At 38.9% G+C, this 25,061-nt stretch overlaps 1 protein-coding gene across 1 annotated transcript in view; it reads left to right on the forward strand.

Annotated features, from left to right (window-relative positions):
• Positions 1–25,061, forward strand: part of MAOB (monoamine oxidase B) — a 131,264-nt gene that overhangs the window by 87,103 nt on the left and 19,100 nt on the right. Inside the window, exons 4-8 of the mRNA XM_024580009.4 lie at positions 5,504–5,608; positions 6,337–6,428; positions 13,783–13,924; positions 15,331–15,480; positions 16,459–16,618. Of these exons, the coding sequence (XP_024435777.1) occupies positions 5,504–5,608; positions 6,337–6,428; positions 13,783–13,924; positions 15,331–15,480; positions 16,459–16,618 (649 nt within the window). The remainder of the gene's footprint in view (positions 1–5,503; positions 5,609–6,336; positions 6,429–13,782; positions 13,925–15,330; positions 15,481–16,458; positions 16,619–25,061) is intronic.

The raw sequence follows: 25,061 nt of genomic DNA on the forward strand, positions 1-25,061 counted from the left end.
AGTCATCCACAGGGGAATGGATAAACAAATCATAGTATATCCACACAATGGAATACTACCCAGCAATAAAAGGAAACAAAATGCAACATGGACAAAGTTCAAGAACATTATGCCAAGCAAAAGAAGCCAGGTAAATGTGGAATCATACATACTGCAAGATTGTGTTTTATTTATTTATTTATTTATTTATTTATTTATTTATAGAGAGGGGAAGGGATGGAGAAAGAGGGGGAGACAAACATCAATGTGTGGTTGCCCCTCACATGCCCCCTGCTGGGGACCTGGCCCCCAACCCAGGCATGTGCCCTGACTGGGAATTGAACTGGCGACCCTTCAGTCACAGGTCAGCACTCAATCCACGGAGCCACACCAGCCAGGGCAAGATCGTATTTTTTAAAAAAAATCTAAGACAGGCAAAACCAGTTTATAGTGACAGAAAACTGATCAATGGTTGTCTGTGGCAAGAAATGGGGCAGGAATTGACTGGGAAAGGGCAATAGAGAATTTCCTGGGATGATGGGAATATTTTATGTCTTTTAAAATCATTTTTATTGTTATTCTATTACAGTTGTTTCAATTTTCCCCCTTTGCCTTCCTCCACCCATCCCAACCCCCCCACTCCCACAGTCAGTTCTCACACTGTCGTCCGTGTGTGTGAGTCATTCATACATATTCTTTCTCTAGTCCCTCCAAAGAATATTTTATGTCTTGATTGTGCTAAATATTACAGAGATGTATACATGAGCCAAAACTCCCCAAATTGTGCATTTAAAATGGTTTCATTTTATGCAAATTATATCTCAGTAAAGTTGATTAAGAAGTGTAATGGTTAATTTTCTGTGTCAACTTGCCTGGTCCACAATACCTAGATATTTCTTCAAACACTATTTTAGATATTTCTGTGAAGGTTTTCTTTATTTTATTTTTTCATTTAATCAAAAATATTTTTACATTCAGTATTATTTTATATTAGTTTCAGATGTACAACATAGTGATTAGACAATCATATACTTTACAAAGTGCTACCCTGATATTTCCAGTACCCACCTGGCACCATGAATAGTTATTACAATATTATTGACTACATTCCCTATGCTGTACTTTACATCCCCATGACTATTTTCTAACTACCAGTTTGTACTTCTCAATCCTTTTACATTTTTCACCCAGTCCCCTAACCCTCTGGCAACCCTCAGTCTGTTCTCTGTATCTGACTGTTCTGTTTGTTCATTTATATTGTTCTCTAGATTGCACATGAAAGTAAAATCATATGGTATTTGTTTTTCTCTAACTTATTTCACTGAGCATAATACCCTCTAGGTCCATCTATGCTGTCACAAATGTGAAGATTATATGTATATACCACTGCTTTTTTATCCACTCATCTATTGATGGACACTTGGATGGTGTGAAGGCAGTTTTCAAAATGAGATTAACATTTAAATCAATAGACTCTGAATAAAGCAGATTGCCTTCCATAATGTGAGTGAGTCTCACCCAAGGGAATGCTGGCAGCAAACTGCTTTGGACTTAAATGGCAACTCTCCCCTATAGCCTGCCAGCCTACCCTACAGATTTTGGATTTGCCAAGTCTCCACAATTGCCTGAAACAATTTCTTTTTTTTAATTTTATTTTTTTATTGTTATTCAATTACAGTTGTGTGGCTTTTCTCCCCATCCCTCCACCCCACCCCAGCCAAACCCCTGTCCCTCCCCCACTTCCACCCTCCCCCTTGATTTTGTCCATGTGTCCTTTATAGTAGTTCCTGTAATCCCCTCTCCTCACTGTCCCCTCCCAACTATGGTATATTTACACAATGGAATTCTACACAGCAGAGAGAAAGAAGGAGCTTATACCCTTTGCAACAGCATGGATGGAACTGGAGAGCATTATGTTAAATGAAATAAGCCAGACGGTGAGGGACAAATACCATATTATCTCACCTTTAACTGGAACATAATAAATAGAAAAAAAAGGAAACAAAATATAACCAGAGACACTGAAACAATTTCTTAAAATTAATCTCCCTCTCCCCGCCCCTGCATACAAACAAATTATATTACTTCTGTTTCTCTGGAAAATGCTAATATAGGAAAAGAATGGAAGCCTGTATAATAACTCTTCTCTGAGAATCTTGTTGGAGAGAGAAGACAAACATGACTACAGAATTAATACAAGAATGAACATAGATTAAGAAGTAAAAATTGCCAGTTATAAAAATAGTCATGGGACTTCCAGCCAAAGGGAGGTGTAGGCAGATACACTTTGCCTCCTTGCACAACCAAAAGAAGGACAACAACAAATTTAAAAACAAAAAATAACTGGAACTGCCAGAAAATCAAACTGTATAGAAGTCTAACAACCAAGGTGTTAAGAAGAAACATTCATCCAGACTGGTAGGAGGGGTGGAGAGGACACACAGCAAGGTGGCAGCTGGAGGACTAGGTGAGGCGGGCACTGGCAGAGCAGGTGGTCCCACATTTGTATGCCGATAAACTGGGAGGAACAACTGGGGAAAGAGCCAGGCTGTGCAACCCATGGTTCCAGTGTAGGGAAATAAAGCCTCAAAACCTCTGACTGAAAAATCCTGTGGGGGTTGCGGCCACAGAAGAAACTTCCAGCCTCACAGGAGATTTCGTTGGAGAGACCAAGGTCCTAGAGTGTACACAAATTCACCCACCCTGGAATTAGCACCACAAGGGCCCAATTTGCTTGTGGGTAGCACAGGAAGTGACTGAAAGTCAGCTGAGAGCTGAGCAAGCAGCATTGCTCCCTCTTGGACCCCTCCCCCATGTATAACATTACAACGCACTCACGTGGGTTGCCCACCCTGGCAAATACCTAAGGCTTCACCCCTTATTCCATAACAGGCCCGCTGAGACTATACACACACACACACACACACACACACACACACACACACACACACACACACACACACATATATATCCCAAATGAAAGAACAGATCAAAGCTCCAGAAAAAATACAACTAAACAATGAAGAGATAGCAAACCTATCAGATGCAGAGTTCAAGGTAATCAGTATGCTCACAGAAATAGTTGAGTATGGTCACAAAATATAGGAAAAAATGAAGACTATGAAAAGTGAAATAAAGGAAAATGTATAGGGAACCAAAGAGAAGGGAAGGAAACTGGGACTCAAATGAATGATACGATTTGGAGCAGAAGGAAGAAATAAACATTCAACTGGAATGCAATGAAGAAACAAGACTTCAAATAAATAAGGAGAGGCTCAGGAACCTCCAGGACAACATTAAACGTTCCAACATCTGAATCATGGGGTGCCAGAAGGACAAGAAGAAGAGCAAGAAATTGAAAACTTATTTGAAAACATAATAAAGGAGAACTTCCCAAATCTGGCAAAGGACATAGACTTCCAGGAAGTCCAGAGTCCCAAAGAAGTTGGACCCAAAGAGGAACACACCAAGACACATCATAATGACATTACCCAAGATGAAAGATAAGGAGAGAATCTTAAAAGCAGCAAGAGAAAAGGAGACAGTTACCTACAAAGGAGTGCCAAAGGACTATCAGCTGATTTCTAAAAAGAAATCTTATAGGCAAGAAGGGGCTGGAAAGAAGTATTTGAAGTCGTGAAAGCAAGGACCTACATCCAAGATAACTCTGTCCAACAAAGCTATCATTTAGAATGGAAGGGCAGATAAAGTGCTTCCCAGATAAGGTCAAGTTAAAGGAGTTCATCATCACCAAGCCATTATTATATGAAATGTTAAAGGGACTTATCTAAGAAGAAGATAAAAAATACAAACAGTTGCCCTGACTGGTGTAGGTCAGTGGATTGAGTATGGGCCTGCAAACCAAAGGGTTGCCAGTTCGATTCCCAGTTAGGGCACATGCCTCGGTTGTGGGCCAGTTCACTAGTAGGGTGCACTAAACAGGCAACCACACATTGATATTTCTCTCCCTTCCTTCCCCTCTCTCTAAAAATAAATAAAGACAATCTTTAAAGAAATACAAAGAATTAAATGACAACAAACTCACAACTCTCAACAACCGAACCTAAAAAAAGAAAAACGAACTAAGCAAACAACTAGAACAGGAATAGATGCACAGAAATAGAGATCACATAGAGGGTTATCAGGGGAGGTGGTGAGGATGGGGGAAAAGGTACAGGGAATAAGAAGCATGAATGGTAGGCACAAAGTAGACAAGGAGAGGTTAAGAATAATATAGGAAAGGGAGAAGCCAAAGAACTTGTATGTGTGACCCATGGACATGAACTAAGGGGGGTAATGCAGGTTAGGGGGGGTTTAGGGCAGAGGGAAATAAAGGGTAGGAAAAAATGGGACAAGTGTAATAGCATAATCAATAAAATATATTAAAAATAAAAATAGTCATGGGGAAGTAAAGTACAACATAGGGATTATAGTCAATAATATTGTAATAACTATGTATGGTGTCAGATGGATACCTGACTTAACCAACTTTGGAAGGTATATAAATGTCTAATCACTATGTTTGTACACCTGAAACTAATATAACTGTATGCCAACTGTAATTAAAAACAAATTTAAAAATAAATAAAGAAATCCTCAAAAAAACTGAACAAACATGAAATTTCTTTTTATTTTGTGACTCAAGTTTTCTGCCTACAAAAATCAACATGAGATAAACCTTTACTGGATGATTGAGAGTTGTGATATTTCACTTAACTGTGGACCTTGAATTACTTTGATTCAGTTAAAAGATGACTCCTGACTCAGGTTTCAAATAAACCCAAAGTGGCTTTTGTTCATGTCCTTATATTTCATGCATCAAGTTAAGCCTTCCAGAGATGACTTGTAGCCTGTGTTATTATTTATCCTTGGAAAATGTGTTTTATTTATCTCTGTGTTAAGGTATCCCTACCCTGTTGGAGGAACCAGGTAGTATATACGTCCCAAGGAGTGATGTGAAGTTGTCTCTTTCTGCTTTGAACTTGCTGATCTGTGGGAACTTCTGAGTAGAGCAAGCACATCTGATTCTTTGGGAAAGCTTTCTGGGCCCTGTTTTGTGACTCTTCGTACAGATGGTTGCACCTCTGTGATTGGTTTTTCATCCCCTTCTGCCTCATATAATGTTTATAGTTGTAATTGCTGACCCTCTAAGAACACAGATATCCTGACTTAGATATTTTCAGGTATCATTGGCAAATGAAATTAATTTAGATAATCCTACTTCTGTACTGACATTTAAATTTTGCATAATTTAAATGTAGGGTGAAGGGTCCAATTTCAGAGGGCAATGTTTTTATTGTGTTTATTGTGGCACTACATTTATTTAGGTAAGAGAATTTCATTTGAAATCTCTGCTAAAAAGTTAAGTAGGGCTCTGATGCCATAAGGAACTAAAACACTTGAATGTGTATTGCATATTAATAACTAACATGATATTGATTGCAGACATTTACCTACTTAGCAGATTTAACTGCTTTTATGTTGTAGTAAATGTTTCCTTTAAAAAATATCTCATATCTCACAGGGCAAATCATACAAATTCAGGGGCCCATTCCCACCTGTGTGGAATCCAATTACCTACCTAGATCATAACAACCTTTGGAGGACAATGGATATCATGGGACAAGAGGTAAAGCTTTCCAAAGCTTCTGTGACTACATTTGTATTTTTTATAATAAGTTTAGTCCTTAAAAGAAATAAGATGCAACATATCACAAATGCCTAGCACATTGTGTGCACATAGTAACTCTCAATAAAGATTTGTGACAAGAATAAGTAAACTTGTTTCTAACCTCTAAAAGAGTGATATTCCCAACAGACTGCTATTTGTATACCACTTGTGAGGGAGGAGAAGATCACATATCACTCACCCTTCCTGGGATGATGTTTCTAATCTAGAAAATCCTCAGGACGTAGCAAAATAGGACCTCTGGGTCTTTCAGTCACCACTATGCCCAAACCATCAACCTATGAGAAAATACACACAAAGCTTGACCTGAAACTCCAGTTTAAACGTGATTTGTTATAGCTGTTTAATCCTTGTTAAGGAGTTGAACTTATGAATGTTCTCTCTAAATAAGTAAATTAGTCACTGATATTTGGAAATGGACTAATTACAACATAGTTTCTATTTCCTGTACAGAAAGTGTTATCATGAATTAAATGTGGATTATGTGGTATATAGATCTATAATTGAAAAGCTACACAGACAGCATTGACTTTCCAGTAAAAGGCACTATTGAGGGATTTTGTAAACTTACCTTTTCATTCTTTAAGTTAGAGTTTTTAATACTATTAAAATAGTTATTTAAAGTAGAACATTACATTTTCTCTCTCTGAATCCTCATCTGAATGTAGATTCCCAGTGATGCCCCATGGAAGGCTCCCCTTGCAGAAGAGTGGGACCACATGACGATGAAGGAGCTGCTAGACAAGATCTGCTGGACTGAGTAAAACTCTGCATTAGACACAGGAATTTATTGTGACTGTCTTTTGAGTTATTAAGCATACTATTCAATGGGAATGGAACAAGTAGCTAATTTGTGTCTAAAACCATGCCATTTGGCCAGGTGGCATGCTGAAAACTATTGGAAATGTGTCCTGCTTTAAAGTTGTATATACATCAAGCTGACTTCTTTGGCAGAATTTTGCATTACAAAGTCAGTATTATCCCATAAATTCCTCAGAACAGAACACAAAGAGCCACTTCCTTTAATTAGAACAGCTTTGAGATCATTAGTTTAAAGATGTAATTTATCAAGTTGTTGATGAGGAATGCTTTTGTGCTTCTCACTGGTGGTCAAGTGTAGGGAAGGTGCTTTAGCATATGTATTTGAAACACCTTATGGGTGTAATTCTTCAAGGATTTGAAAAGGAACTTCTAGAGAAGTTCTCTGGATAATTTACAACTGTAGAGGAAAAGTGGATGACTGGATAGACTGCTCTCATTAAATGAAAAGTATGTAGTGTTGAAAGCATGTATTCATGAGCAAAACATTAAATTCTGGTTGGCAAAGCTGGGAACTATATATAAACTGTGGAGTCTATATAGAGAAACAACATGAAGGGGACTCACTGCTCTTGAAGAACAAGGAAAATGGAAAGGATTGTAAGTCCATGGATATGGTGGATTTGTGATAATTGAAGAGAAATGGGAGCCAAGTTCAAGGAGATTATCCTCCCATGCTAAACAGCATGAGTAAGGAATTTGTTTGGCTCTGGGGTTGATGTCTTCATTCTCTAGGCATTGGGGAGGGAAGCTGAAGCACTGACAACTAAAAATAAAAACAAGTTTTTAGGGATAGATGAATCTAAGATATGGAAATAATCAAAAGACATAAAATTTACATAATACTTGATATATAAATTCAACTTTTTAGAATTTATCTTAAAGAAGGAGAGAGAAAAGAAGAGAGGGAGAAAAGCATATCAGGAGGAAGGGAGAGAAAGAGAGATTCATATCGTTTTTAAAAGGGGCAATGTAAATGTCTAATAATAGAATATTGGTGAAATTAATTGAAGGACATCTAAATAAGGAATACTGTACAGTCTTTTAAAATCATGTTGTAGAAGAATATTTAATGTAGAAAAATATTTAAAATCATGTTGTAGAAGGCTTGAAAAATTATAATATTAAGTATATAGAAATGCAAGCTATCATGGAGTATGCACAGTATGATATATGTTCTCATTTCTAAAAAGGAAACTCTATACTCCTATGTTCATTGCAGTGTTATTTACAATAGCCATGATTTGAAAGCAGCCCATTGTCCATCAGTAGATGAGTGGATAAAAAGCTGTGGTACATCTACATGATGGAATACTAGTTGGCCATAAAAAAGAAGGAAATCTTACCCTTTGTGACAGAATGGAAGGACCTGGAGAACATTATGCTGAGTGAAAGAAGCCTGTCAGAGAAAAACAAATTCTATGTAATTTCACTTACATGTGGAATCTAATAAGCAAAATACAATCAGGGGCATAGATACAGAGAACAGACTGACAGCTGTTAGAGGGGAGGGGGGCTGGGTGAAAAAGATGAATAAATTAAGCAAAAAAGACAAATAAAAAAATACACAGACACAGACATCAGTATGGTGATTATCAGAGGGAAAGGTGGGTCAGGGGAGGTAGGAGACGTTAAAGGGGCAATAAATGGTGAGGGAAGGAAACTTGACTTGGGGTGGTGAACACACAATACATTCACACATAATGAATTATAGAGTTGTACCCCTGAAATCTATATAATTTTATTAACCAATGTCACCCCAATATATTCATAAAAATAAATGAATAAAAAGAAAACTGTAAAAACACTGAAAAGCAATAGACATCCATCAAATGTCTTTAATACTTAATATTACAATGCAAACATTTAACCACAACTTTAGAAATGCTTCATTAAACATCCTATTTCATGTTTGCATAGTATTCTATAGAAAGTGAATACCATAATCTATTTATCCATTAGGATTCTGTTGGGCATTTTGGTTACTTCTAGTTTTTTTTTATTATTAATATATAATTATCTGTGATAAACCTCTTTGTATGTCTCCTATGTCTTCAACTTTTCAAAACAACCAATTCTGGAATAGTAAAATTCTTTTATTGTCATGAAGTCAATGCCTATTTTTATTGTGTTTGTATAACACTTACCTAATGCTATTTACTACCTTTTTGAGATTGTAATCAGTAACATACCGATTGTAATACAATCACAGAATTTACTTATAAATTCTATATATTAGATTTTCAAAATATTTTGGGTATTTAATTACCTGCACTTGTTTTATGAGTTATGTTATGAAAAACTTTTAATAAATTCAGTCAGCTTTTTCCCCCAAAGAGCTTTAAACCTTCTTGAAGATAGGATTAATTATATTCTTTTGGGATCCTAGAGATCTGACTTTTTGTATCATAGTCCTTGGCCTAGTCCTTCCCTTAGTTGTTGGTTGGATGACAAAATAAAGCATTCATAGATATTAGGAACATATAAACATAAGATAATTTTCTAACTTTTCCTAAATAATATATAAAAGATTATGTGTGTGTGTATGTGTGTGCATTTCCTGGTTTTAAAGGAAGTAATCCCAAGAATATCCAAACGATCATGATTCAAACTAAAGCACAATCATATGTTCAAAGACTAATGTTGATCATTATTTTAGTTATTTAGAAAGTGCTTTTCAAAAACATAAATTAAATTTGCAATATGGTCAGCTATGTAAATATCCTTTTAAAAACCTATAACTAGAGTTCCAGCCAAGATGGAGGTGTAGGTAGAAACCCTTTGCTTCCTTACACAACCAAAAGGAGGATGACAACCAGTCTGAAATCAGTAAACAACCAGAAGTGCCAGACAATCAAATTGAATGGAACTCTGACAACCACAGAATTTAAGAAACAGTCAACCATACCAACCAGCCCGGTAAGATGGTGGACAGAGTGAAACAGCAGAGAGGCGGCAGGCTGCACAGGCGGGGGTGACTTTAGGGGAAACTGAGACTCAGAGGTGGCTGTGGACAATGGCAGTTGCTGCAGTAGGAGAAACTCCCAGTCTCACAGGAGAGTTCCTTGGAAAGGGGGGCTAGAGCCAAGCAAGCAAGCTGCATTGTTCCCTCTCTGGCCCCTCCCACACAGACAGAGCCCAACACAGCAAAGAGGGTTGCCCTGCCCTGGTGAATACCTAAGGCCCTGCCCCCTTACAACTTAACAGGTGCCCAGAGACAAAGAAATAGGGCCCAAACGAAAGAACAGAGCAAAAATTCAGAAAGAGAGCTAAGTGAAGAGGAGATAGCCAACCTATCTGATGGAGAATTTAAAGCCCTGGTAATCAAAATGCTTACAGAACTGATTGAGCTTGGTCACAAAATGAAAGAACAAATGGAAGATACCCAAAATGAAATAAAACAAAATATTCTGGGAACCAACAGTGACAGGAAGGAAACCAGGACTCAAATCAATGATTTGGAACAAAAGGAAAAAATAAACATTCAACCAGAACAGAATGAAAAACAAGAATTCAAAAAAATGAAGAGAGACTTTTGAACCTCTTTGACAACTTGAAACATTCCAATATCTGAATTATAGGGGTGCCAGAAGAAGATAGCAAGAGCAAGAAATTGAAAATTTATTTGAACAAATAATGAAGGAAAACTTCCCCAATCTGGCAAGGGAAATAGACTTCCAGGAGGTCCAGGAAGCCCAGAGAGTCCCCAAGAAGTTGGGTCCCAACAGGAACACACCAAGGCACATCATCATTAAGTTACCAAGGATTAGAGACAAAGAGAAAATCCTAAAAGCAGCAAGAGAAAAGGAGACAGTTACCTACAAAGGAGTGCCCATAAGACTATCATCTGATTTCTCAAAAGAAACCTTATAGGCAAGAAGGGGCTGGAAAGAAGTATTTGAAGTCATGAAAGACAAGGACCTTCATCCAAGATTACTCTACCCAGCAAAGCTATCATTTAGAATGGAAGGGAAGATAAAGTGCTTCCCAGATAAAGTCAAGTTAAAGGAGTTCATCATCACCAAGCCATTATTATATGAAATGTTAAAGGGACTTATCTAAGAAAAAGCAGATCAACAATATGAACAATATAAAATGACAAAAACTCACAACTATCAACAAATAAACCTAAAAAAAGAAAGAAAAACAATGAAAACAAAATCTAAGCAAACTAGAACAGGAACAGAATCAGAAAAATAGACATCACACAGAGGGAGTTCAGTGGGGAGGGGGAAGGGAGGAATAGCAGGGGAAAGGTACAGGGAAGAAGAAGCATAATTGGTTGGCATTGAATAGATGGGGAAAGGTCAAAAATGGTATGGGAAACAGAGAACTCAGAGAACTTATATGTACAATCCATGGATATGAACTAAGGGGGGTGATAAAAGGGGAAAAATTGGGAGAACTGTAATAGCATAATCAATAAAATATAATTTAAAAAATAAAAATAAAAAAATTAAAACCTGTAACTAGAAAAAATGAATCAAAATTAGAGTAGTGATTTTCTTTTGGGGAGCAGAAGTATGCAAGATACTCCTTTTCATAAAAAGATTCTCTTTTATTGTATGAATTTTCCAAATTTTATATAATGTATATTTTTTCCACTTAGAAAATATAACAACATTTATCTTTTAAAAAGTCAACAGGGCAAAGAATGCAAAAATATCATTGCACTATCTTTCTTGGCCTTCCATCCCTCCCTTGTTCTTCTCATTTCTTTTCTCACTAAATCTTTCAGAGTAAATCAAATAAAGGACTAGGAATGGCGTGACCCTCCAAAGAGAATTACTTTTAGATCTCCCTCCATTTCAAACCAGGATTATTTCTTTCTGACCAAATTGGCAGCAATAACAACTGCAATCACAGCAATATTTTTATGTTTAATATTGGCTGTCTAGCTAAGCCAGTGCTGTTTTAGTTATTTATTACTCCCTTTACTTTATGCCATCTCAATTCACCTATAAAACAAGAAATAAAAGAGACAGGACATCAGGAAACAGCAAAGGATATTTTCACTTTGAAGCAATATTTTAAACCAATGTTTGGATATTTGCTTTATATAGATGCCTATTGCAAATTGCCTCTGCAAAGAAACGACAACTCAACAATTTCTATCCCTTCAGTTATCATGAGGAGTCTTACAAAACTAACTCTAAGTCACTTCAGCATATGTATTACACTATTTGCTGACTAAATGATGGGGATTGTCACAAAAGTTCTGTCAGGCTGTTATGGCTACATTGTCAGTAACTGGTACATGTGTTAGGTGTGATTCTACACACTTCCAGAGTAACAGTGCAGAGTAGACGTGCCCCTTCATGAGTCAAATTGTCAGTTTACTAATTGTAAAGCATTTTGAGGTATTAAAATCATGAGGTTTGCATCAGGTATGGTGAGGTTTCAAGTTGTACCATTTAGTGAGTTGTGTACTACATATTAATAACCTCTCTGAGAGCTTGTGAGCTGGGGAAAATAGTAAAAATTATTTCAAAACTATTTTACAGTTATGACAATTCAATAAGACAGTAGGTGTAAAAACCATGGAGTGTGAAAGAGTTCAATAAAAGGAAGACAGTATTCCACCCATAATCAGCAGCACTATCAGGTGTCAAATTCTGAACTGCACATAAGCCAATGAGCAGCATGCAAAGTTTATGTCAAAGTCAAAAGGACGATTGATCCTTGTTAAAGATATCCCAGAGTACACATTACTGGTGAATTTCAAAGTATGTTAGATATAACTGAGTCATTGGAATTCTATGAAATCATTCACTTTCCAAAGTACCTGCAGATAGCAACTCTTGCCACGTACCTGACAACTTCAAGCAAAAGTTCACCTATCTATGCTCTATTAATTGTTTTTCCCCCTCATCCATCCTTTGATCTTGTCTTCCATTAGGCAGTAAAATGGCTGAATAGATAACTATGACTAATTCTGTGTTTGGTCCAGCACTTGGTATATTCTTTGTGCATTATAGATAATTTAAAAATAATGTTAAGCTGATATTTCTCATCAACCATTCATTCAATTATCAATAAGTAATTATTGAGTGTTTACCATGTTCCAGGCACTTTTATTAAAGGGGGCACTATGGTGAGCAAGAAAATTAAGATCCATTTTATCATTGGTTGATATTCTAGAGGGGGAGACAGCAATACAAATAATAAAACAATAATTAAGGTAATTTAAGAAGGTGAAAGAGTTTTAAAGATAACTCTACTGTAGTAAAATGATAGAAGATGCCAGGGGTGCTGAGAATGTGGAAGTCAGTGCTCATTTTCATAGACGTATAAGAGTTCATCTTTTGTCCCTGGCTGCTGTGGCTCAGTGGATTGAGCGCTGGCCTGCAAACCAAAAGGTCACCGGTTTGATTCCCAGTCAAGGGCACATGCCTGGGTTGCTGACCAGGTCCCTGGTGGGAGGTGTATAAGAGGCAACCACACATTGATGTTTCTCTCCCTCTCTTTCTCCCTCCCTTCCTCTTTCTCTAAAAATAAATAAATAAATACAAACTTAAAAAAAGAAGTTCATCTTTCTGAAGAGACATTAGAATAAGTAGAGAGTGTACAGGAAGAGATAGAGAAGGTAGGCATAGGCTACCTCACTGAGAACTTTGGAGGCTATCATAAAAGATCTGAATCTTATTATGGCTTTGATAGGATGCCACTGGATGGTTTTAAGCAAGGGAATTGCATGACTTGATTTGCACTTTAGAAAGGACACCATGGAGGGGAAGGAGATAAAAAGCTTCTGGCTTTGAGTGTAATGAATAGATACCGGGTGAGGACAAGTGGAGGTAGAGAGACTGGTTGGGAGGAGACAATTGTAATACTCCTGGCAACAAAGGATGCTAATTTGGATTGATGAAGGTGGAGTGATGTGGTGAAAGACAATAGGACTTTCTGATGGATTGGATGAGGGGAGAGTGATAGAAAGAGAGAAATAAAGATTGATTTCTGGAGTGTTGGCTTTAGCAATTGGGTGAATGGTGATGTCTTTTACAGAGATGGGGATTACTGGAAAAGTAGCAAGTGTGTGGGGAGAAATCATGATAGTACAGAATATGGAATACAAGTTGATCCTCAGGTATTTTTGTTAAGGGGAAATAAATCTCATATTCCCCACATTTCTGACCTCATGTTTTATAATACAGGATTCTAATAACAATTTTTGTGACTTGCTAAGTTGTGCCAAATGTAGCCAAGTAAATTTATTGTTTGAATAATTTCCATAGAATTAAAATGATGCTCTACTTTTGGATTTTCCAGTTTTGCTCTTGTTTCTTCTTGAGTAGATCTGCAAAGAAGCTTGCTACTCTCTTTGTGAACCTGTGTGTCACTGCAGAGACCCATGAAGTTTCTGCTTTGTGGTTCCTCTGGTATGTGAAGCAGTGTGGGGGCACAACCAGGATCATCTCAACAACAAATGGAGGGCAGGTACCTATCTATAACCCCACCATTCTAACAGAAAACCAGCACTGCCTAAATGAAAGATTGACATTGTTCTTCAGTCATCAGGAGGCATCCTTGTAGCTCTTAGGACTTTATCATGGCAGCTCAAGGTGGCTTTTGTGAAGGACAGTCTGTTTGTTAGGTACCCAATGTGAGAACCCAGCAGGCAATGTAATTTTAAGATTAGGCTATTCTCTTTTATATACTTTTGCAATTTTCCATTTGGATATACATTCAATTATTATTTGATGAGCTTATAGGAGAACATCTGATGAACATAGCTTGAGCACTTCTTGGAAAAGTCAACAAAAAGTCAGAAATGCATTTTCAACTTATACACATGTGGAATTCGTTCATTACCTATTTCCCCAGCATTAGGTTTGGCACTGTGACACTGTGTTTGGCACAGAGGGAAATGGACTAGAGTTCTTATATAATCTGCTTGGTAGTCATTTTCCTTTCCATTCCTTCTTCTTCCATACTCCCTTCCCCATTTTCATTCTCCTCTTCTTTCTTTTTTCCCTCCTCATTTTCTTATTCATCTCCTTCTCTTCATTCTCTTCTTCCTCTTTCTTCCTAAACTTATTTGAAATAGTCTTTTAAAAAATTATCCCTGGCTGGTGTGGCTCAGTGGATTGAGTGCCGGCCTGCAAACCAGAGGGTTGCCAGTTTGATTCCCAGGCAGGGCACATGTTTGTGTTGCAGGCCAGGTCCCTGGTTGGGGGCGCATGAGAGGCAACTACACATTGATGTTTCTCTCCCTTTCCTTCTCCCTCCCTTCTCCTCTCTCTAAAAGTAAATAAAATCTTTAAAAAAATTAACTGAACTGAAAATTTAAGAAGAGACAGTCAGCTCAACTGTGTACACAACTGTGCAGAACATTTGGAAGTTTTACAATGGCGCAGGACAGGTGATGCAGTGGCCACAGAAGCAGCAGGCACCTGACCCAGGATGAGATGGACAGTTTGCAACAGGGAGTAGGCTGGCCTGGCAATGGGTGTGCCAAGGAAGTTCTAAGCCTAAGTAATAAGGATGGAGAAAATAGTCTCACACCAGTGGTAGCCCAACTTTAGGCAATAGCTTCACCAGACCCAACAACCCAACAAAAAGATGCAGATAAGACATAGAGCAAAGATAGTGACCAGACAGATGGGACATGGGGTTAGGGTGAGGCTGTTAGAAAATCTGTAATTTTGTCAAAATTCAGCAACCAGTAGTTATACAACAATAGTAAAAGATGTTATTCATGATAGAAAAATAAAATTTTATGTATCTCACAAAAATATATATGATGAAAACTACCAATTTAATAATTTATACCCATTCCAATATTTCCTCTGTACCTATGTACATATTCCTATGTACCTCTATAATCCTTTTTTTCTTTTCAGGAGAGGAAATTTGTGGGTGGATCTGGTCAAGTGAGTGAGCGGATATTGGACCTTCTTGGGGATCGAGTGAAGCTGGAGAGGCCTGTGACCCACATTGACCAGACAGGAGAAAATGTCCTTGTGGAGACCCTAAACCATGAGGTGTATGAGGTAACCAAGAGTCTTAAACTAAGGGGAAAAGACCAGAGTCTCACAGATAACCAAAGCTTAAATAAGCCAAGAATATTCCAGGCTTCATAGACAATTCCTTTGCCAAAAGTGAAAAAACCAACTCTATCTGAAAGAAAAGAAAAGAGAACCAGAATATTTTTGAGTGGGGGATTTATAAAAACATATTTTATCAGCCCTCTGTATTGGAGTCCTACATAATTAGAAAAACAAATAAAATATTTGATATATATCAAGTGCCTCCTATCTGCCTGGTATTATTCTAGGAGTTGGGAACAGAACAGTGAACGAAACAGATAAAGTTCTTTGTATTCCTGTGGTTTACACTCTGGTGAAGGAGAAAGACCATAATCAAATACATAGTTAAAATATAGAGTATGCCAGGTAGTGATAAGTACTATGGAAAAAATCAAACAGGGAAGTGGGGTGGGGGTAGTCTGCCAGAAGGTGGGGTGGGGCAACTGGTCATACAATTTTAAATAGGTCATCAAGGAAAAATTCAGTCAAAAGGTGATATCTGAGCACACAACCAAGAGATAAGGGACTGAGTCATGTGACTCTCTGAGGGAACAACATTCCAGGTAGACAGAACAGCCAGTGCTAAAGCTCTGAGGTAGAAGCAAGCCTGACATGATGAAGGAACAGCAATGTGGTCACAGTGGCAGAACTAAGGAACGAGGGGAAGAGTAACAAGAGGTGAGATCAGAGACATAACAGGGGTCCATTTCACTTATGGTCTTGGAATTGACTTAGGAACTTGATTTTGACTCCAAGTGTGATGGGAGGTCATCAGAGCTTTTGAACTCCGGAACAATAAGGGCACATTTTGGGGCTAGCAAGATCCTTCCGGTTTCTCTGTTTAGAAGAGACCGAAGTGTGGAGGAGTGAAATGGGGGAGAAACATTAGGAAGAAAGCACAACCTACCAACAATTTTTGCCAACATTTTTTTTTCCTTCCAGGCTAAATATGTGATTAGTGCTATTCCTCCTGCTCTGGGCATGAAGATTCATTTCAGTCCTCCTCTGCCAATGATGAGAAACCAACTGATTACTCGTGTGCCTTTGGGTTCAGTCATAAAGTGTATTGTTTATTATAAAGAGCCCTTTTGGAGGAAAAAGGGTGAGTACTTTCCTTAAATAAAGATTTTTGGGAGAAGATCTAAGAAAATTCATGCAAAGACACACATTTGCATGTAACTGTTTTTATTAGAATGCTGGACAGAAAACATTAGTCCAGGTTCTAAGTACAATTCTATCAAATAAAATGTATTGGCACAAAGTCATGGAATTATCTGCCCTTAGAATATGACCAACTCTTTATAATTCAATATAAAGTTTATTTAATCCTCTCACAAAATCTTGTGAAAATAGGTGATTAACATTTTCTAATACAATTTTTTTAAAGTGTGAGTTTAATGTGTGGTGCCGGGGGATACTTGAAATGTCAGGGGGACATTTTGGAAAGTAATATGATTATTTAATCAGTATGCTGTACATCTGAAACTAATACGAAGTAATCTTGAATATAAACTGTAATCGAAAGATAAAAAATAAAAGTATGAGTTTACAGGCTATTCAGAAAGGTGAGGGTTCTGAAAATTTCCAGGCAAGTTCTCACTTGTGTCAAGATTCTATTAAATTAAATTGAATTAAATCAATTTACTCATTTATATATATTCAGCAAGTGTGCAACTGTATTGGGCATAACATTACAGGGATGCTCACTAATGTGCTAGATTCTGGAATGACAGAAATGTTCTAGAACTGCTCTATTTAATATGGCACCCACTAATCACATGTGGGTGTTGAATACTTGAAATGTAGCTAATAAGACTGAGGAATTTTATGTTTCTATTTTATTTCACTTGAATTGTTTTAAATCCAAATGCAAAAAGCCACATGCAACTAGTAGCTACTGTATTGGATAGTACAATATTAGAGTCCTATCACATTTACATTTATCACATCTACTTTTCTTCTAAGAGGAGGTCTTGGTATGAACAGTCAGTACCTGGGACTGAGAGTAAAGGGAAGGATGGACTGAAATGAGAAACTAGACTGCAGAAAAGGGAGAAATTATACTTGAGGCACAGGGGGAAAGTTTCACAATTTTATGTTAGGTCAGTTCTTCCTGTATATATACTTTTTCCAGCCACATCATAGCCTTCTAATTCTCCACATTTGTGAGAAATCCTATTTAGAACTACTATTGAATTGGTGGATCAGTTAAGCAAATAATCCACCTTGCAAAAAGGACAATGTGTGGTGACCCACTGTGAATAGCATACTGCTGCTAAGTTGCTTCCTCTTACAATCCAGGTGTTCCATTTTAGATAGCTGGCTAATAGCAAGCTGATAGGGTTTAAGACCATGGGATAGAGATTTTTGTCTTATGACTTGAATATCTTTATTTGTGGAGAGAATCTATAACTTTCAATTCATGTCTGCAAACCTCCATCTTAGGCCTGCTATGTGCTGGGCAAGTTCATTGTTAGATAGTGGTATCAAAAAGAAAACTGAAGTTTTCTACCCTTAAGAAGAGGCTTGAGCATATACGAAGATCATAGACCAAAGATAGAGGACATTGAAAGATCTGACGGTAAGAAGAGTGCTCAAGGACAATAAGGTCCCCAGGACCCCGGAGCGCGCGGTAAAAGGGCGGCAGAAGCGCCAGCCCTGGCGCAGGGGCTCCTGCAGGAGTCTTGGGAGAGGGCCAGGCTGCGCTGTGAGCAGCCAGGTGCTTGATTAGACCAGGGGGGCTTGAAAAGGAGGAATTTCTCAAAAAGAAAAAGAAAATAGAGACACTCAGGGGCTAGTTAGAGAACTCTCAGTGGTAGCCGAGGCCCCTGGCGCCCCTCCCCCCTCCGCCCCTGGACTGCGAGCGGGGGGATGGGCAGCACCGGAGTGACTGCGCTCACCTGAGGTCCGGTCGCACGCATGCGCGCGCACAGATTAGCGAACGGGGCCCATACATGAAACCCCGGAGGGGCGCCCACACCTGAAACCTCCGAGATCATTTGGAGCTGAGGCTAGCTGCTCCACCCACAGGCCCAAAACCTCGGAACCGAGGGCCGCGTGATACAGTCCCAGGGCGGCCCCGCCCGCCCGAGAGACTCAAGCCCAGGGCAGCTGGAACGGCCCCCAAGCATAGAACCTCAGGCTCGGCGGGTTGCGCGCTCACTAAGCGCAGGGCCGGCTGGGTGCGCGTTTTCCAAACACAAAGCTGCTGGCAAGGGTCCTAACGCCAAGGTGGCTGAACCTGCCGCCTGCGCGCCAGCGTCCCAAGCCCGGGCAGCTCGATTGGTCGGCCAGCTGCGCGCTCAGCCCTCAAAATAGCGTCACAACCCAAAGCGGCTGGATTCCCCTGCTGCGCGCTCACACGTCCCAAACCAAAGCGCCTGGAGCCTCCGCTTGCGTGTCCCAAGAACAAAGCTGCTGGATTGGCTGATCAACGGCCTGATTGACTGCCAGGGACCACACCTACAAAACAGCGAAGAGTGTGACCCAGGAAGGGAGAAAAGTGAAACCAATCCTTCCAACCATCCCCTCCCGTTGCACAGACAGGACACCAGCAGAAATAACCTGACTGGTTTAAAGCCAACAGAAGATTTTTTTTTTTATCCTTTTTTTTTTCTCTTTCTTTTTTTTTTTCCTTTCCCCCTGAATTCCTTCTTCCTCTCTCTTTTTTTTCTTTTTTTTCATTCCTTCTTCCTCCCATCCTTTACCATTTTTATGTCTTCTTCCTGCCTTCTTTTATCTATTTCTATGTTTTAATTTTTGTTAAAATTCCTTCTTATCTTGCCTCCGATCTTTCTTTATTCCTTCTTCCCTCCTTCCTTCCTTTCCTCCTTTCCTATTTCCTTTTTCCCTCCTTCCCATCTTTGTTTTGGGTTTTTTTTGTGGGTTTTTTTTCCTTTTCTTTTCTTTCTCCCCCCCTTTTCTCTTTTTCCCACAGGTGAGACAACAAAACCTGGAGTGCTGAAAAGACTAGAGTTAGACCATGTTAAACACATAAATGTCAGCTCAAGACCAGTGAGCACAGGAGAGTAAGGAGACAGCACCACCGAATCCCATTGGCATTCTACCATAGAAGTTCATATCATAAATCCAGGGAGTCAGAACAAAGCAATTTAAGAAGCAGAGGCCAACAAGAAGAGCCTCACAAACAATGGGAAGACAAAGAAACAATTCCCAAATGAAAGGAAAGGAGGAAGTCTCAGAAAGAATACTAACCGAAAAAGAGGCAAGTCAACTATCAGATACTGAGTTCAAAGCAATGGTCATCAGGAAGCTCACTGAGCTCTCTGAGCTCAAAGAGAACTACCAGAAACTACAAGGAAACTACAATGAACTCACTGCAAACTATATCAACATGAAAAAGGAAATAGAAAATATCAACAAGAGCCAAGAGGAAATGAAGAATACAATTTCTGAATTGAAGAACACAGTAGAAGGAATTAAAAGCAGACTTGACGAAGCAGAGGATCGGATCAGCGAGCTGGAGGATAAAGTAGAAAAAAACACCCAGAAGGAGCAAGAAAAGGAAAAGAGGCTCAGAAAGAATGAAGAGGCAATAAGGGAAATGCAGGACAACATGAAACGTAACAATATCCGTATAATAGGAATACCAGAAGGAGAAGAAGAAGAGCAAGGGATAGAAAACCTGTTTGAAAAAGTAATGATGGAAAATTTCCCTAATGTGAGAAGAGAAAAAGTCACCCAAATCCAGGAATCACAGAGAGTCCCAAACAAGAGGAACCCAAAGAGACCCACTGCAAGACACATCATAATTAAAATGGCAAATTTCCAAGACAAAGAGAGGATCTTAAAGGCAGCAAGGGAGAAAAAGGAAGTAACATACAAGGGAGCCCCAATAAGGTTAGCAACTGACTTCTCAATGGAAACGCTCCAAGCCAGAAGAGAATGGCAAAAAATATTCCAAGTACTGAGAACCAGAGGCCTGCAACCAAGACTACTTTACCCAGCAAGGCTCTAAATCAAGATAGAAGACCAAATAAAGAGTTTCCCAGACAAAAGAAGTCTAAAAGAATACACTTCCACCAAACCAGCTCTGCAAGAGATGCTAAAGGGACTGCTTTAAGGAAAGGAAGGAAAAGAGAAAAACAGAGGAACACAGGTAGGAAAAATTGGCAATGAATAACTACCTATCGATAATAACCTTAAAAGTAAATGGATTAAATGCTCCAATCAAAAGACATAGAACAGCTGAATGGATAAGAAAACATGACCCACACATATGCTGCCTACAAGAAACCCATCTCAGGACAAAAGACTTACACAGACTGAAAGTGAAGGGCTGGAAACAAATTTTCCAAGCAAACGGACAGGAAAAAAAAGCAGGGGTAGCAATACTCATATCAGACAAAATAGACTTCCAAAGAAGGGCCATAAAGAGAGACCCAGAAGGTCACTTCATAATATTCAAAGGAAGAATCCACCAAGAAGACATAAACATTGTAAATATATATGCACCCAACATAGGAGCACCCAAATACATAAAGAAAATCTTGGAGGATTTCACGAAAGATATTGACAGCAACACAATTATAGTAGGGGATTTTAACACCCCACTATCAAAACTGGACAGGTCTTCCAAACAAAAGATCAACAAAGATATTGTGTCACTTAACAATACCCTAGAGGAAATGGACTTAACTGATATATATAGAGCTTTTCATCCCAAAGAAGCAAAATACACATTCTTTTCAAGTGTCCATGGAACTTTTTCAAAGATAGACCACATGATAGGACACAAAGCAAGCCTCAACAAATTCAAGAAAATTGAAATCATATCAAGCATCTTCTCTGACCACAAGGGTCTGAAACTAGAAACCAACCCCAAGGGTAAAAACCCAAAACACTCAAAAACATGGAGACTGAATAGCATGCTATTAAACAATGAATGGGTCAAGAACGAGATTAGGGAAGAAATCAAAAACTTCCTGGAAACAAATGAAAATGAACTCACAACAACCCAAAACCTATGGGACACAGCAAAGGCAGTCCTGAGAGGGAAGTTCATAGCAATACAGGCCTACCTTAAGAAGTTAGAAACAGTTCAAACAAACAACCTAACCCTATGCCTACAAGAACTGGAGGAACAACAACAAAGACAGCCCAGAGCAAGCAGAAGGAAGGAAATAACCAAGATCAGAGCAGAACTAAATGACATAGAGACTAAAAGCACAATTGTAAGGATCAATGAATCCAGAAGCTGGTTCTTTGAAAAGATAAACAAAATCGACAAGCCTTTAAGTAGGCTTATCAAGAAGAAAAGAGAGAGGATCCAAATAAACAGAATTAGAAATGAAAGTGGAGAGATTACAACTGATACCACAGAAATACAAAGGATCGTAAGAAATTACTATGAAGACCTGTATGCTAAGAAATTTGAAAACCTAGATGAAATGGACACATTTCTAGAAAAATATAATCTTCCAAAACTGAATGAAGAAGAAGCAGAAAACCTGAACAGACCAATATCAGCAAAGGAAATTGAAGCAGTCATCAAGAAACTCCCATCACACAAAAGCCCTGGACCAGATGGTTTCACAGGAGATTTCTACAAAGCATTTAAGGAAGAACTAACCCCTATCCTTCACAGACTATTCGAAAAAATCCAAACTGATGGAAGACTCCCAAACTCTTTTTATGAAGCCAACATCATCCTAATCCCAAAACCAGATAAAGACACAACAAAGAAAGAAAACTTCAGGCCAATATCGCTGATGAACATAGACGCTAAAATTCTCAACAAAATATTAGCAAACCGCATCCAGCAATATATTAAAAAGATCATCCACCATGACCAAGTGGGATTCATCCCAGGGATGCAAGGATGGTACAATATTCGCAAATCAATAAACATAATACATCACATCAACAACAGCAAAGACAAAAATCACATGATCATATCAATAGATGCGGAAAAAGCGTTCGATAAGATACAGCATCCATTTCTGATAAAAACACTCAGCAAAGTGGGAATAAAGGGAGCAGTCCTCAACATAATTAAGGCCATATATGAGAGACCTACAGCCAACATCACACTCAATGGACAAAAACTTAGAGCTTTCCCACTAAGATCAGGAACTAGACAAGGATGCCCTCTCTCACCACTCCTATTCAACATAGTATTGGAAGTCCTAGCCACAGCAATCAGACAAGAAAAAGCAATAAAAGGCATCCAAATTGGAAAGGAGGAAATGAAACTGTCACTGTTTGCAGACGACATGATAGTGTACATGGAAAACCCTATAGACTCCACCAAAAAACTACTCGACCTAATAAATGAATTTGGCAAAACAGCTGGATACAGAGTCAATACCCAGAAATCAAAGGCATTCCTGTACACCAGCAACGAAACTGCAGAAACAGAAATCAGGAAAAAAATCCCATTCGATATAGCAACAAGAAAAATAAAGTACCTAGGAATCAACCTAACCAAGGAGGTAAAAGACCTGTACTCAGAAAACTACACAACACTGAAGAAAGAAATTAAGGAAGATACAAACAAATGGAAGCATGTACCATGTTCATGGATTGGAAGAATGAACATCATCAAAATGGCCATACTACCCAAAGCAATTTATAGATTCAATGCAATCCCTATTAGAGTACCCATGACATATTTCACAGATATAGAACAAACATTGCAGAAATTCATATGGAACCATAAACTACCCCGAATAGCTGCAGCAATTTTGAGGAAGAAGAACAAAGCAGGAGGGATCACAATACCTTATATCAAACTGTATTACAAGGCCACTGTAATCAAAACAGCCTGGTACTGGCATAAAAACAGGCACATAGACCAATGGAACAGAATAGAGAGCCCAGAAATAAACTCAAATCTATACGATCAATTAATATTTGACAAAGGAGGCAGGAGCATAAAATGGAGCAAAAACAGTCTCTTCAACAGATGGTGTTGGGAGATCTGGACAGGTACGTGCAAAAAAATGAAACTCGATCACCAACTTACGCCATACACGAAAATAAACTCAAGATGGATAAAAGACTTAAATATAAGCCGTAACACCATAAAAGTCCTTGAGGAAAACATTGGCAGGAAAATCTCAGACATTCCACGCAGCAACATCCTCCCAGACACATCCCCTAAAGCAAGGGACATAAAGGAAAGAATAAACAAATGGGACCTCATCAAAATAAAAAGCTTCTGCAGGGCTAAAGAAAACAGCACCAAATTACAAACAGAACCAACAGTATGGGAAAACATATTTGCCAATGATACCTCAGACAAGGGCCTGATCTCCAAAATATATAAAGAACTCACACGACTCCACTCCAGGAAGACAAACAACCCAATTAAAAAATGGGCAAAAGACTTGAACAGACACTTCTCCAAGGAAGACATACAGAGGGCCCAGAGACATATGAAAAGATGCTCAGCATCACTAGCCATCAGAGAGATGCAAATTAAAACCACAATGAGGTATCATCTCACACCAGTCAGAATGGCCAACATAAACAAATCCACAAACAAATGTTGGAGAGGATGTGGAGAAAAGGGAACCCTCGTGCACTGTTGGTGGGAATGCAGACTGGTTAGGCCACTGTGGAAAACAGTATGGAATTTCCTCAGAAAACTAAAAATGGAACTGCCCTTTGACCCAGTAATTCCGCTGCTGGGATTATACCCTAAGAACACTGAAACACCAATCCAAAAGAATCTGTGCACCCCAATGTTCATAGCAGCACAATTTACAATAGCCAAGTACTGGAAGCAACCAAAGTGCCCACAAGCAAACGAGTGGATCCAAAAACTATGGTATATTTACACAATGGAATTCTACGCAGCAGAGAGAAAGAAGGAGCTTATACCCTTTGCAACAGCATGGATGAAACTGGAGAGCATTATGCTAAGTGAAATAAGCCAGGAAGTGAGGGACAAATACCATATGATCTCACCTTTAACTGGAACATAAGCAATAGAAGGAAAAAGCAAACAAAATATAACCAGAGTCATTGAAGTTAAGAACAATCTAACAATAGCCAGGGCGGGGGTGGGGGGGTGGGGGCGGGGACAGTGGGTAGAGGGGATTACAGGAACTACTATAAAGGACACATGGACAAAACCAAGGGGGAGGGTGGAGAGGGGGGAGGGAGGTGGGTTCAGCTGGGGTGGGGTGGAGGGACGGGGAGAAAAGGCATACAACTGTAATTGAATAACAATAAAAAAAAAAGAAAAAAAAAAGAAAAAGTACTAAGAAAATGGGAGTTTCACAGACCTCCTCCAAAAATGGTAGTCCAGAGCCATGGAGGGCCCAGTGTTGCACTCTGGGAATAAGTGGGGAAGAACTCTTCCGTTGTTCACGTTTGAGGCCCTCATGTTACAGGAAGCTCCTCATTTCTGACCCTGTTACCACTGAGAGGAAAAACAATAAAACTGGCAGCTGCCCAGAAGATGGAACCCCCAGGGGACTCCAATACAGCTGTGTGAGGAACCTCTAACAAAAAGGACAGCACTGAGCCTGCCCTTGACGCTGGCTCCTGAGCCCATCACTGCGGGACAATAAAAC

Source organism: Desmodus rotundus, chromosome X, assembly GCF_022682495.2.
Source record: "Desmodus rotundus isolate HL8 chromosome X, HLdesRot8A.1, whole genome shotgun sequence".
NCBI classification, from domain to species: domain Eukaryota; kingdom Metazoa; phylum Chordata; class Mammalia; order Chiroptera; family Phyllostomidae; genus Desmodus; species Desmodus rotundus.